Source organism: Nycticebus coucang, chromosome X, assembly GCF_027406575.1.
Source record: "Nycticebus coucang isolate mNycCou1 chromosome X, mNycCou1.pri, whole genome shotgun sequence".
NCBI lineage: Eukaryota > Metazoa > Chordata > Mammalia > Primates > Lorisidae > Nycticebus > Nycticebus coucang.
The window spans coordinates 56048325-56063967 of NC_069804.1; the positions used below are offsets into that span (position 1 = coordinate 56048325).

General features: G+C 37.1%; 1 protein-coding gene across 1 annotated transcript in view; it reads left to right on the forward strand.

Moving 5' to 3' along the window:
* CLCN5 (chloride voltage-gated channel 5) overlaps window positions 1–15643 on the forward strand; it is a 205421-nt gene that overhangs the window by 152403 nt on the left and 37375 nt on the right. The window contains exon 3 of the mRNA XM_053579964.1: window positions 1099–1245. Within this exon, the coding sequence (XP_053435939.1) occupies window positions 1099–1245 (147 nt within the window). The remainder of the gene's footprint in view (window positions 1–1098; window positions 1246–15643) is intronic.

Here is a 15643-nt window from a genome sequence, read left to right on the forward strand (position 1 = left end):
TAAGATAATGTTTTTTTTCCGTTCCCAAATGTACATTTGTCAATTCTGATTTCTAGGTTTTTTTCTCTTAAAAAACCATGACAGATTAAAAATGTCTAGTTTTTATGTCAGTTGATTATTTGTGACTCCATTATACATGTCCTCATTTGGCTTTATGCTCATTTGAATGGTTCTCAGTAAACTTCTATCAACTACACGGGAAAGGCAGAAGTACCTTTCATCTAGAAACTATTAAATAGTTTGCATGTCTGTATTGCCAAAGCAAGAGTAGGAAAGACTTAAGTGGCGACCCCAAAAGTGAAAACTGTGTAAGTGTCCATGAGCTGATGAATGTATAGACAAAATTTGGTCTATCTACATAATGGAATATTATTTAGCCATTAAAATCAATGAAGTGCTGATCTATGCTGTAACATGGATGAATGTTGAAAACATTATGTTAAAGGGAGGCGCCTGTGGCTCAGTTGGTAAGGCGCTGGCCCCATATACCGAGGGTGGAGGGTTCAAACCCTGCCCCGGCTGAACTGCAACCAAAAAAAGAAAAAAATAGCCGGGTGTTGTTGTGGGCGCCTGTAGTCCCAGCTACTCGGGAGGCTGAGGCAAGAGAATCACTTAAGCCCAGGAGTTGGAGGTTGCTGTGAGCTGTGTGATGCCATGGCACTCTACCGAGGGCCATAAAGTGAGACTCTGTCTCTACAAAAAAAAAAAAAAAAAAGAAAAGAAAACATTATGTTAAGGCAAAAGAAACTAAATGCAAAAGATCACATATTTTGCAATTCCATTGATATGCAATATCCAGAATCAGCAAATCTATAGAGACAAAAAGTATAATAGTATAATAGAGATTACCAGTGGCTGGGGGATGGGGAGTTACTGTTTGCTGGGTACAGAGTTTCTGTTTGGGATGATGAAGAGTTCTGGAAATGGATAGTGGTGATGGTTGCACATTGTAAATGTACTCAGGTGCTACTGAATTCTATACTTTAAAATGGTTCAAATGGTCCTGAAGCTAATGTTAGTATATTACAATGAAAAAGAAAAAAATGATAAGGGGCTTGGAGGTTATTATTGTAAGCCTGGTATTTTCTTTCTGCACAGGAACCATGGATAACAGAGGCTTTCCGCAGGGGAGTTTTAGTAGCTTCCGGAGTAGCTCCAGTGATGAGGACTTGATGGACATTCCAGGGACAGCTATGGATTTCTCCATGAGAGATGATGTTCCTCCATTAGACCGAGAAGTAGAAGGTATCATTACTGATGATAACAATTTATCTTTTAAAAGATTAATTTATGCACAGTAAAATTCATTTATTTTCTGGCACACTAGTCTGTAAGTTTTAATACATACCTAGATTCCTGTAGCCACCACCACTGACAGGATATAGAACAGTTCTATCCCCCAAAGAATTCCCTCCTCCTACCCCTTAGCAGTCAGACTTCCCTCCTTCTTAACCCCTGGTACCACTGATCTTTTCTCTGTCCCTATAATTTTTTCTTTTCACATTTTGAGACCAACAACTTTCATTCAGCCTAACGCCTTGGGGATTTATCCAAGTTGTTTATTCCTTTTTCTTGCTAAATAGTATACCCAGGAACAGGATCACTTGATTATATGGTAAACGTGTGTTTAACTTTATATGAAATTGTCAAACCATTTTCCAAAGCGCCTGTACCATTTTGCATCTGAACTAGTTATGTATGAGAGTCCCACTTATTCTACATCTTCAACAGCTCTTGGCATTTTCAGTAATTTTATTTAGGCCATCGTAATAAATTTGTAGTGTTATCTCATCACAGTTTCAATTGAATTTCCTTAATGGCTAATGATGTTGAACGTTGTTTCATGTGCTTATTTGCCAGCCTTCTATCCTCTGTGATGAATATGTGTTCAAATCCTTTCCCCCTTTTTATAATTAGATTTTTTATTAATTAGAATACATATGTAAAATGAAAATTCCCCTCATTTGTTATTTGGTTACCCAGTTACATCATTCTGCGTTGTATCTGCGTACAAATTTATGACATTACATTGTATCTGTGTACAATTTTATGACATGGTTATATCATAGTGTATTTTATCTAGTATATATGTATGTATTTATTTATTTTTGAGACAGAGTCTCACTCTGTTGCCTAGGCTAGAGTGCTGTGGCTTTAGCATACCTCACAGCAACCTTAAATTCCTGGGTTTAAGTGATCGTCATGCCTCAGCCTCCTGCGAAGCCTGATACCACACCTAACTAATTTTTCTCTTTTTAGTAGAGATGGGGTCTCACTCTTTCTCAGGCTGGACTTCATGGTCAGAAATGCATTCCTTGGCTGGGCGTGGTAGCTTACACATGTCATCATAGCACTCTGGGAGGCGGAGGCTGGTGGATTGCCTGAGCTCATGAGTTTGAGACCAGGTTGAGCCAGAGCAAGACCCTGTCTCTAAAAATAGCCGGGCACTGTGGTGGGCGCCTGTAGTCCCAGCTACTTGGGAGGCTGAGGCAAGAGAATTGCTTAAGCCTAAGAGTTTGAGGTTGCTGTGAGCTATGACACTACGGCACTCTACCGGGGGCAACAAAGTGAGACTCTGTCTCAAAAAAAAAAAAAAAAAAAAAGAAAGAAAGAAAGAAATGCATTCCTTTATGACTTCTGAGTAGCATTCTTTTTGTACTTAGAAAGGACTGTATCACTTTAAGATTAAATTTATATAATTATTTAAAGATTACTCTCTGGTTCTTTAACTGACTAGGATTGCCATTCTCAAAGTAAAGTCAGAGGATAAGGAATTCATTATTTAGCAAATTTATATTAAAGTCATATGACACTATAGACACTTTTGCTAGGTTCTTGGAATTAGCATGGCTTTAAGATACTTTCTCTACCTTCATGAATTTGAATTCTAACCTCAGTACTTAACATAGCACCTGCCTCTTAGAGTTGTTTTCAGGATTTAGATAATACATATAAAGTGCTTATAACTATACCTGGCATAGAGTTAAGTGCTTAAATGTTATAGCTCTTATAGGAACTTAGCAGAGGAGGTGTTTTCTTTCTCACTCTCTATGTGTGTGTGTGAAGGACTGAAGAAGATTTCACAGAAAATGTATAGTGTAGTAAGATCTTGAATGATAGGTTTTTTGGTAACAAAGGTATCAGCAGCCCTAGTATACACAGGTATAAAAAGGTAGAATATAAGTCCAAATAGGTGAGTTGGGGCCTTCAATGTCATGCTGAGTTTGAATTAACCATACTGTTGCTGTGAGGATAAAACTCCTTCATCTATTCATTTAACAAATAGTTTCTGAGCACTGGGACTATGCACCAGGTACTATTGTAGGGACTGAGGATATGGTGATAGGATTAAGACAAACATTGACTTGGAACTCAGATATTGTTGGGGAAGACAATAAATGAAAAAATATACAGATTACCTAATTACCCATTCTAATAAGTACTAGGATCATTGGCTCTAGTGGAGTGATCAGTTAAAGAATCAATAGCTTAAACTGGCTACTTAAGCCTTTTGGCTAAACCATAGCTATTAGTTATCATTATTGCTTCTAATAGAAAATGGTCTTATATGTCATCTGTAAGCTCAGAGTAGTTTTTGTGTGTTCATGTTGCTCTCAGTAAATGATTAGAGTAAGTGACTATTGATTATTACCTTTTATAGACTAGAAAACTGAGGCAGAACAAGATTTTTGACATTGACTGTGATTATAGAATGTGTTTTTGCATGAGTATTCCTTCACCACTTTCACTAGCCTTTACAGAAGAATTATTGTTTATGGTTTATAAGGTCTGATCATAAAATAATGAGGTTACTTTCCATGAGCCACACATGAAAATCAGTCTACTTACTACACTTACATACTGCATTATAGTAGTGACAATTTTCTTGCTTTGGTTTCTAATTGTTCTTATTTTATTTAATGTGTTCACATGAGATTTCCTAATAAAGACAGCAATAACAGAAAATAGGTTACAGAGTCATTAATATTTGATGGTGAAACTATACATAAAATACTACCTTTTGTACCAAGCACAATAATAAGTACTAAAAAGATTAGTTAGAAGGGGCTTGAAAGGCAGTAAAAGTGGTTCTTGTTTTCCAGATGGCTAGAGGGCTTGATTTATGAGGAATGAACAAATAAATTATGCATAGCATGGTTAAATACATCTAAGGTAGTGTTATAGTAGTTTGTAAATTAGAAGAAATGTAAACATGGCAATCTGAAAGAAGTGGGGGAGGAAAATAGGAAAAGCACTTGAATAACAGGAAAACATTCAGAGCTGTTCTTGTAGTCTATCTGTTCTCACTTGCCTGCCTCTGCAGCCTGGACCTCAGGTCAGAAACGCATTCATTTATTCACTCTATAGTTAAGGAACATCCAGATATCAATCATCCCAGTGTGGTGCTATTTTAATAATGCTCTTTGATTTCCTTCTTTCCCTCACCTCCTTGTCATTCTAACTAGCATTCTTTGCTACTCCCTGTCAAAATGAGGAGACATTCCTGGTAGAAAGAGCAGCACCGATAAAGACACAGAAGCACGAGAGAGCCTTTTATATTCAAGAAATAGTGCCTGCCTGTCTGAGGCATAATGCTTCTGGGATAAGGACAGTGGTGGCAGCTGGAGCAGGTGGGAGGACTGCAAGGGATGATATTTAGTTAGGAATCTAGGTGGGGTCCAGATTATATATGCTTTTGGACCTAATCTTGTTTGTAACCAAGACACTGTCAAATGATTTTAAAGCATAGGAATGATTTGATCAGATATGAATTTTAGAGAAGTTTTTACACTGTGGAAGGTGGATTGAGAAGTACAGGTTGGATTCTTGGGAGACCAGGAAATTGGCTTTTTTTTTTTTTTTTTAATCTAGGCAAATAATCAAAAGACCTGAAAGAAGACAGTAAGACTAGAGAGGAGGGAATAAATTCTGGAGAAATTTCAGAAGGGGAATTGATAGGACCAATTAGACATGGAGAATAAAATAGAAAACAGTTAGGGATGATTTCAAAGCCTAAGCATATTATAGGGTAGGTTGTGTTCCCCCATTACCACATGTTGAGTCTCAACCTTTCTAAATCTCAGAGAAGAAAAAAATTTTAATAGTCAAATGTAGTAGAATGAAAAGCATGACAGTACTTGAAATCCACAAAATAAATTGTGAAACAATTTTGTTTATTCTGCCCACCATAAAAAAAATTGTAATTTTTTTCCAGAGAGAAACTGAAAATAAGGAGCATATCTTTGGGCTTCAGCTCATAGAGAAGTCTACCATCATCACCTCAGTTAGGCCTTCTCCAACCTGTCTGAATAGAGCAGTGGTTCTCAACCTGTGGGTTGAGACCCCTTTGGGGGTCTAACGACCCTTTCACAGAGGTTGCCTAAATACATTCTGCATATCAGATATTTACATTACGATTCATAACAGTAGCAAAATTACAGTTATGAAGTAGCAACAAAAATAATTTTATGGTTGGGGGTCACCAACCGTGGCATTAGGAAGGTTGAGAACCACTAGACTAGAGCAACTGTGTGGGTTGCATAGGGAGGAAAAGGTATTTTGGATTCTATCATTCTCATAATTCACTAATTTCCCAAACACTTGGCCTAGGAGAATGGCAATCAATATTGCTGCTTTTTGAACTTGGAAAAAAAGTAGCTCATATCAAAATCCCTGTGGGGCATAAACCCTACTAGTTTTATATGCTGAATCTTTAAAATGAGACCTATGATGATGTCCACTGGCTTTGGCTTCCTTAAAGTAACTTAATAGGAAAATGGTCAGATTTTAGAACTGGTAGCCTCTAATCTTTCCACCAATTATTTTTATTTATTAGGTAAAGTATATACTTTATTCAGAAGTTTACCTAAATGTCCTATCAAGGATGCCACTTGTTTCTTAGACAGAAATTTTTAATTTTATTGAAATCCAATTTAGTGATTTTTTTTTTTCTTTCCTGGATCTAGAAAGTCACCACCAAACCCAAGATTATGTAGAGTTTCTCCTATGTTATCTTCTAGAAGTTTAACAGTTTTGTATTTTACATTTAGGTCAGTGATCCATTTGGGGTTAATTTTTGTGATAAGTATAAGGCCTTTGTATAGGTTCACATTTTTACATATGTAATGCTTAATCATTGCAGCACTGGTTTTTGAAAACACTGTCCTTTGTCTACTGAATTGCCATTGTACCTTCATCAAACACTATTTGACTATATTTGTGTGGGTCTATTTCTGGGCTGTCTATTCTGTGCCCCTGATCTATGCATCTTTTCATAATATGTTGTCTTGATTATTATAGATTTATAGTAAATCTTGAAATCAGGCAGTGTGAGTGCTCCAACTTTATTCATTTTTAGTAAGGTATTGGCTCTTCTAGATATTTTGCTTTTTCACAGAAGCTTTAGAGCAGTGGTTTTCAACCTTCCTAATACCGTGACCCTTTAATACAGTTCCTGTGGGTTGCAACCCACAGGTTGAGAACTGCTGCTTTAGAGTCAGTTTATTGTACTTGTGAAATAACTTCCTTGGGTCTTGATTGGGATTGTGTTTAATTTGTTGATCAAGTTGGGAAGAATTGACAGTTTAACACTATTGAGTTTTTCATTCCATGAACATAGAACATTTATCTAGATCTTTTTTTTTAGAGACATAGTTTCACTTTGTTGCCCTCGGTAGAGTGCTGTGTGCTATGGTGTCACAGTTCACAGCAACCTCCAACTCCTGGGCTTTGGCGAGTCACCTGCCACAACACCCGGCTATTTTTTTTGTTGCTGTTGTTGCATTTTGGCCGGCTCAGTTCGAAACCACCACTCTCAGTATATGGGGCAGGCGCCCTACTCACTGAGCCCCAGGCGCCACCCCTATCTAGATCTTCTTTGATTTACTTCATCAGTTTTTGTAGTTCTCTGCATATAGATACTGTGTATGTGTTCTTAGATTTATATCTAAGTGTTTAATTTGGGGGTAGGCTATTGTAAATTGTATTTTTTAAAATTTGCAATTCTAATTCATTACTGGTATAAAGAGAGCAATTGACTTTTTGTATCTTTTTTTTGTGTGTGTGGTTTTTGGCCAGGGCTGGGTTTGAACCCTCCACGTCTGGCATATGGGACCAGTGCCCTACCCCTTTGAGCCACAGGCGCTGCCCCAACATTTTGTATCTTGACCTTATATCCTGCAATGGACTGTTATTTTATAAGTTTGGGTTGTTTTTCCCTTCTTTCAGGATTTCTTTAGTATTCTTTGAGATTTTCTACATAGACAATTGTGTAACCTGTGAATAAACAGAGTTTTATTTATGCCTTTCTAATCTGTATACCTTTTATTTCCTTTTGCTGTTCTAATTAGCTCAGTTGTTGAATAGATGAGTGAAAACAGAAGACATTCTTGTTTTATTCCTAATCTTAGGGAAGAAGAGTCTACTTTCTCGCTATTAAGTGTGATGTTAGCTGTAGGGTCGTTCCATAGATGTTCTTTATTAAATTGAGGAAAATACCCTTTTAGTTTGCTGAGAGTTTTAATCATGAATGGATGTTGAATTATGTTGCTTTTGTGGTCAATTGATATGATCATATATGCTTTTTATTCTTTAGTCTATTGATATGGTAGATTACATGGATTTTGGAATGCTGAACCAGCTTTGCATACCCAGAATAAATTCCACTTGGTTGGGGTGTAAAATTCTTTTTATACATTGTTGGACTCAATTTACTGACATTTTTGAGGACTTTTACATCTGTGTTCATGAGCAATACTGGTCTGTAGTTTTCTTTTCTTGTAATGTCTTTATTAGATTTTCCTATGGGGTATGTTGGCCTCATAGAAAAAGTTCCTCAGCTATTATTTCCTGGAAAAGATTGTGAAAAATTGGTATTATTTCTTCCCTAAATGTTTGGGCCTGGTGCTTTCTTTTGAGGAAGGTTATTAATTTTTGATCCAATAATAACAATAATAATGACATAAGGCTATTTAGATTTTCTACTTCTCCTGTGCAAGTTTTGATAGTTTAGTGTCTTTCAAGTAATTGGTTCATTTCACCTAAATTAGCAAATTTGTGTGTGTAGAGTTGTTCATAGTATTTTCTTATTATCCTTTAATGTGTAAGGGACAGTAATGATGAGTCCTCCTTCATCTCTAATATTGGTAATTTGAGTCTTCTCTTTTTTTCTTGGTTAGCCTGGCTAACACTTATCTGCTTTTGATTTTATTGATTTTGCTGTTTTCCTGTGTTCAGTTTCATTGATTTTTGCTCTAATTTTTTTCTTTGTTTTCTTCTGCTTGTTTAGGCTTACATTGCTCTCTTTTTCCATGAATTTCCTAAGATGGAAGCTTAGGTTATTCATTTTACATCTTCTTTTCTAACATATTCATTTAATGCTATTAATTTCTAAGCACTGCTTTTGCTGTATCCCACAAATTTTGATGTATTATATTTTCATCTTCTTTAAAATATTTTTAAATTTGTCTTGAGACTTTTTTAACGCATGGGTTATTTGGAAGTGTGTGTTGTTTGATTTCCAGGTATTTAAGGGATTTTCCAGCTGTTTTTCTGTTATTTATTTCTGTAATAATTTCACTGTGTTAGGATTCATGGCAAACTGGATGGGAGTTGGGCTGTATCTAATGTTTGCTGTAACTAGGTGCCAGAGGGTTCAAATTCCTATAGTTTCCTTGTTTTTGTCTCCCTTCTTGATTTTGAGTTTCCCTGAGGACAACTTTAGAGACCCTGTATCTAGGTAACTCTTAGAACTGTAATCCATTGTTATTATACTAAAGCCCTGTAGTGTGGTGGTAAAGTATGGAGGAGAAGGTAATTTTACAATCTTCTGATTAAGTCTCAGTGTTTTATTGGTACTGTATTTTGTGGCTGTAAGTTTTTCTCCAGTAATGTAGCATTTTGTCCTCCCTGGTCTCTACTCCCTTGACTGTAGCATTCCCAATGTGTTTTCTTGAAGATCTGACCTGTTGAGTATGTTTTTCTCCCTTTAGGTCTGATAAGCAGGCTAGAGGGTTTTACAGTGGGAAGAATGCTTTTCCTCTAACAGGGAGTAAGCTCAGGCAAAGCATTTTCCCCTGGAGCATAGACCTTTGTTATGGAGAAATCTCTGGGCAAATTTCACAATGATTACTCTTCTCCCCTGGTCAGAGCCACGAGGTATTCTTTCTTGGATCTTCACAGGGAGAACTTGGTAGGGTTCCTGGAGGTAGAGCTAGAGCTTTAGTATGGGAGCGCCTGTAAGACTGTGATCCTCAGGAGTTTCTCATATTCATGCTAATCCACACTTAGCCTTCAGCAATTTGTCCAAGTTGCCGTTTAAGTGTTTCTAAGTGTTTATGGTTCCAGCTGTTTCTTCTTCAGGTAAGCAGAGCTCAGCTGTCTCTCTTTGGATACATTTGTTTCCTCAGATTTTGGATTGCCAGTTTCCTCTGCAACCTCAGTTCTCCAATGGGTCCGAGAAAAATCATTAATTTTTCATTTTGTCTAAACTTTTCTTGTAAGGATGAAAGTAATAACATCTAAGCTTTTTACTTGCATATGCTGAATCCAGAGGCTACTCGTTTTTTCATTTAATGAAACCATGTCCTATCTCGAAGGAAATACATTTTTTTTATTTTATTTTATTTTTTTTTTATTGTTGGGGATTCATTGAGGGTACAATAAGCCAGGTTACACTGATTGCAATTGTTAGGTAAAGTCCCTCTTGCAATCATGTCTTGCCCCCATAAAGTGTGACACACACCAAGGCCCCACCCACCTCCCTCCTTCCCTCTTTCTGTTCCCCCCCCATAACCATAATTGTCATTAATTGTCCTCATATCAAAATTGAGTACATAGGATTCATGCTTCTCCATTCTTGTGATGCTTTACTAAGAATAATATCTTCCACGTCCATCCAGGTTAATACGAAGGATGTAAAGTCTCCATTTTTTTTAATGGCTGAATAGTATTCCATGGTATACATATACCACAGCTTGTTAATCCATTCCTGGGTTGGTGGGCATTTAGGCTGTTTCCACATTTTGGCGACTGTAAATTGAGCTGCAATAAACAGTCTAGTACAAGTGTCCTTATGATAAAAGGATTTTTTTCCTTCTGGGTAGATGCCCAGTAATGGGATTGCAGGATCAAATGGGAGGTCTAGCTTGAGTGCTTTGAGGATTCTCCATACTTCCTTCCAGAAAGGTTGTACTAGTTTGCAGTCCCACCAGCAGTGTAAAAGTGTTCCCTTCTCTCCACATCCACGCCAGCATCTGCAGTTTTGAGATTTTGTGATGTGGGCCATTCTCACTGGGGTTAGATGATATCTCAGGGTTGTTTTGATTTGCATTTCTCTAATATATAGAGATGATGAACATTTTTTCATGTGTTTGTTAGCCATTCGTCTGTCGTCTTTAGAGAAAGTTCTATTCATGTCTCTTGCCCATTGATATAAGGGATTGTTGGCTTTTTTCATGTGGATTACTTTGAGTTCTCTATAGATCCTAGTTATCAAGCTTTTGTCTGATTGAAAATATGCAAATATCCTTTCCCATTGTGTAGGTTGTCTCTTTGCTTTGGTTATTGTCTCCTTAGCAGTACAGAAGCTTTTCAGTTTAATGAAGTCCCATTTGTTTATTTTTGTTGTTGTTGCAATTGCCATGGCAGTCTTCTTCATGAAGTCTTTCCCCAGGCCAATATCTTCCAGTGTTTTTCCTATGCTTTCTTGGAGGGTTTTTATTGTTTCATGCCTTAAGTTTAAGTCCTTTATCCATCTTGAATCAATTTTTGTGAGTGGGGAAAGGTGTGGGTCCAGTTTCAGTCTTTTACATGTAGACATCCAGTTCTCCCAACACCATTTATTGAATAGGGAGTCTTTCCCCCAAGGTATGTTCTTGTTTGGTTTATCAAAGATTAGGTGGTAGTAAGATGTTAGTTTCATTTCTTGGTTTTCCATTCGATTCCAAGTGTCTATGTCTCTGTTTTTGTGCCAGTACCATGCTGTCTTGAGCACTATGGCTTTGTAGTACAGACTAAAATCTGGTATGCTGATGCCCCCAGCTTTATTTTTATTACAGAGAACTGCCTTAGCTATACGGGGTTTTTTCCGGTTCCATACAAAACGCAGAATCATTTTTTCCAAATCTTGAAAGTATGATGTTGGTATTTTGATAGGAATGGCATTGAATAGGTAGATTGCTTTGGGAAGTATGGACATTTTAACAATGTTGATTCTTCCCATCCATGAGCATGGTAAGTTCTTCCATTTGTTAATATCCTCTGCTATTTCCTTTCTGAGGATTTCATAGTTTTCTTTATACAGGTCCTTCACCTCCTTCGTTAGGTATATTCCTAGGTATTTGATTTTCTTTGAAACTATGGTGAAGGGAGTTGTGTCCTTAATTAGCTTCTCATCTTGACTGTTATTGGTGTACACAAAGGCTACTGACTTGTGGACATTGATTTTATATCCTGAAACATTACTGTATTTTTTGATGACTTCTAGGAGTCTTGTGGTTGAGTCTTTGGGGTTCTCTAAGTATAAGATCATGTCGTCAGCAAAGAGGGAGAGTTTGACCTCCTCTGCTCCCATTTGGATTCCCTTTATTTCCTTGTCTTGCCTAATTGTATTGGCTAGAACTTCCAGCACTATGTTGAATAGTAAAGGTGACAGAGGACAACCTTGTCTGGTTCCAGTTCTAAGAGGAAAAGCTTTCAGTTTTACTCCATTCAGTAAAATATTGGCTGTGGGTTTGTCATAGATAGCTTCAATCAGTTTTAGAAATGTGCCACCTATGCCTATACTCTTCAGTGTTCTAATTAGAAAAGGATGCTGGATTTTATCAAATGCTTTTTCTGCATCTATTGAGAGGATCATGTGATCTTTATTTTTGCCTCTGTTAATATGGTGGATAACGTTTATAGACTTGCGTATGTTAAACCAGCCTTGCATCCCTGGGATGAAGCCTACTTGATCATGATGAATGACTTTTTTGATGATAAGCTGTAATCTATTGGCTAGGATTTTGTTGAGAATTTTTGCGTCTATGTTCATGAGTGAGATTGGTCTGAAATTCTCCTTTTTGGTTGGGTCTTTTCCTGGTTTTGGTATCAGGGTGATGTTTGCTTCATAGAATGTGTTGGGGAAGATTCCTTCTTCCTCAATTTTTTGGAATAATTTCTGCAGTACAGGAATAAGCTCTTCCTTGAAGGTTTGATAGAATTCTGGAGTGAAGCCATCTGGACCAGGGCATTTTTTGGTTGGAAGCTTTTTTATTGTTTCTTTGATCTCAGTGCTTGAAATTGGTCTGTTCAGGAGCTCTATTTCTTCCTGGCTGAGTCTAGGGAGAGGGTGTGATTCCAAATATTGATCCATTTCTTTCACATTGTCAAATTTCTGGGCATAGAGTTTCTGGTAGTATTTAGAGATGATCTCTTGTATCTCTGTGGGATCAGTTGTTATTTCCCCTTTATCATTTCTGATTGAGGTTACTAGAGATTTTACTTTTCTATTCCTTGTTAGTCTGGCCAATGGTTTATCTATTTTATTTATTTTTTCAAAAAACCAACTCCTTGTTTCATTAATTTTCTGAATGATTATTTTGTTTTCAATTTCATTGATCTCTGATTTGATTTTGGATATTTCTTTTCTTCTACTGAGTTTAGGCTTAGATTGTTCTTCTTTTTCCAATTCCATAAGATCTCTTGTGAGATTGTTGATGTGCTCTCTTTCTGTTTTTCGAATGTAGGCATCTAAAGCGATGAATTTTCCTCTCAAAACTGCTTTTGCAGTATCCCACAGGTTTTGGTAGCTTGTGTCTTCATTGTTGTTATGCTCAAGGAAGTTAATGATTTCCTGTTTTATTTCTTCCTGCACCCATCTGTTATTCAACAGAAGATTGTTTAGTTTCCATGCCTTTGGGTGGGGTCGAGCATTTTTGTTAGAGTTGAGTTCCACCTTTAGTGCCTTATGGTCTGAGAAGATACAAGGTAAAATTTCAATTCTTTTGATTCTGTTGATATTTGTTTTGTGTCCCAGGATATGATCAATTTTGGAGAATGTTCCATGGGGTGATGAGAAGAATGTATATTCTTTATCTTTGGGGTGGAGTGTTCTATATGCGTCTATCAAGCACAGTTGTTCTAGAGTCTCATTTAAGTCTCTTATATCCTTGTTTAATTTCTGTTTAGAGGATCTGTCCAGCTCTGTAAGAGGAGTGTTAAAGTCCCCTGTTATGATGGTATTATCAGATATCATATTGCTCAGACTGAGTAAGGTCTGCTTCAAGAATCTGGGAGCATTTAAATTGGGTGCATAAATATTTAGAATTGAAACGTCTTCTTGTTGTATTTTTCCCTTGACCAATATAAAGTGACCATCTTTGTCTTTTTTGACTTTAGTTGCTTTAAATCCACATGTGTCTGAAAATAAGATTGCAACTCCTCTTTTCTTCTGAATTCCATTTGCCTGAAAAATTGTCTTCCAACCCTTGACTCGGAGCTTTAATTTGTCTTTTGAAGCCAGGTGTGTTTCTTGCAGACAGCAGATGGATGGCTTGTGTTTTTTAATCCAGTCAACCAATCTATGTCTCTTCAGTGGGGAATTCAAGCCATTAACATTTATTGAGATAATTGACAAGTGTGGTAGTATTCTATTCGTCTTATTTTGTGAGAGTCCATTGCTTAGTTTTATCTTTTGCATCAGTGTGGAGGTTAGGTTCTGTCCTTTAATTTCTGAGTTCTTACTTTGCTGCTGATCCATTGTGGTGGTCAGTGTGCAGAACAGGTTGAAGTATTTCCTGTAGAGCTGGTCTTGTTGTGGCGAATTTCCTCAATGTTTGTATATCCGTAAATGATTTGATTTCTCCGTCAATTTTGAAGCTTAGCTTAGCAGGGTACAGAATTCTGGGCTGAAAATTGTTCTGTTTAAGTAGATTAAAGGTAGATGCCCATTGTCTTCTTGCTTGGAAAGTTTCATTAGAGAAGTCTGAGGTCAATCTGATGGATTTGCCCCGGTAGGTCAACTGGCGCTTACTCCTGGCAGCTTGCAGAATCTTTTCTTTGGTCTTGACTTTGGAGAGGTTCATCACAATATGTCTTGGAGAAGCTCGGTTAGAGTTGAGGCGACCTGGGGTCCGATATCCCTCTGAAAGCAGTGTGTCAGAATCTTTGGTGATATTTGGAAAATTTTCTTTTATAATATTCTCTAGTATGGCTTCCATTCCTCTGGGGCATTCTTCTTCCCCGTCTGGAATTCCTATAACTCGTATGTTGGAACGCTTCATAAAGTCCCATAATTCTGACAGTGAACGTTCTGCTTTCTCTCTCTTCTTTTCTGCCTCTTTTACTATCTGAGTTATCTCAAAAACTTTGTCTTCTACCTCTGAAATTCTTTCTTCTGCATGGTCTAACCTGTTGCTGATACTTTCCATTGCATCTTTAAGTTCCCTGATTGACTGTTTCATTTCCTTCAGCTCTGCTATATCCTTTTTATATTCTTCATATCGTTCATCTCTTATTTGATTCTGTTTTTGAATTTCCTTTTGGTTATTTTCCACTTTATTAACAGTTTCCTTCATTGTTTCCATCATTTCCTTCATTGTTTTCAACATGTGTATTCTAAATTCCCTTTCTGTCATTCCTAACATTTCTGTATAGGTGGAATCCTCTGCAGTAGCTACCTCATGGTCCCTTGGCGGGGTAGTTCTGGACTGGTTCTTCATGTTGCCTGGAGTTTTCTGCTGATTCTTCCTCATGGGTGATTTCTTTTATCTGTTTACTTGCCCTAATTTTCCTTTCAATTCCTCTTGCTCTTTAAGTTCTTGTGCCTGTGGACTAAGGGTTACAGGACCAGAAGGGTGAGAAGATTTAAGAGCAAAAAAGCGATGAAAGAAATGAGGACCGAGTGATAAGAAAAAAAAAAAAAAAATGAAAAAAAAGAAAAATAGAGAAAGGAGAGTGGTTGGGTGAAAGGAATATTGACAAAAAGAAGAGAGGTACAGAAAGAGGGAGACAGAGCAATATAGGTGTACAGTAGGGTACTTTGATACAACCTTAAAAAAAAAAACACCTTCTGGGGGTGCCAAGTGGGGTGGTTCACTTGAGGTCAGCAGCTCTTTGCTAACCTGATGAGACACAGTACCCCACCTCCACCAAGTAGAGAGGAAAGACAAAAATGCTATAAATCAAACCAAAACAAGCAAACAGAAAGCTTTACGGGATAAAATTGGCTGGAAAAACCAAATAATAGTGGTAGAAACACTAACAAAAATGAAGTTCTGATTATTGAAATAGGCAGCAATGGGAAATTATAATTAAACTAGAAAAATTGAGAAAGAAAAAGGATCTGTATGGAAAAGGTTGAACTTAAAAAACAAAACAACAATCTAGAACGTCAAAATAAACAAAAAAAAAACCAAACCAGAAAAAAAACCAAACAAACAAACAAAAAAAAACACACACGCAACCAAAAACAAAGCAGTATGTATATGGAATTGAATATTGTCTGGGCAACACGTGGTCTTCTGGGGTATGAGATGTTAATCACAGTTCTGATACGACTGGAGGCTGCTAGTTTCTCGAACCCCAGCAGGTAGACGCCCTAAATCTCTCTTCAGCCCACTTAAAAGGCACTTTGAACTTGTTCACTTACTGAGCAGAAGCT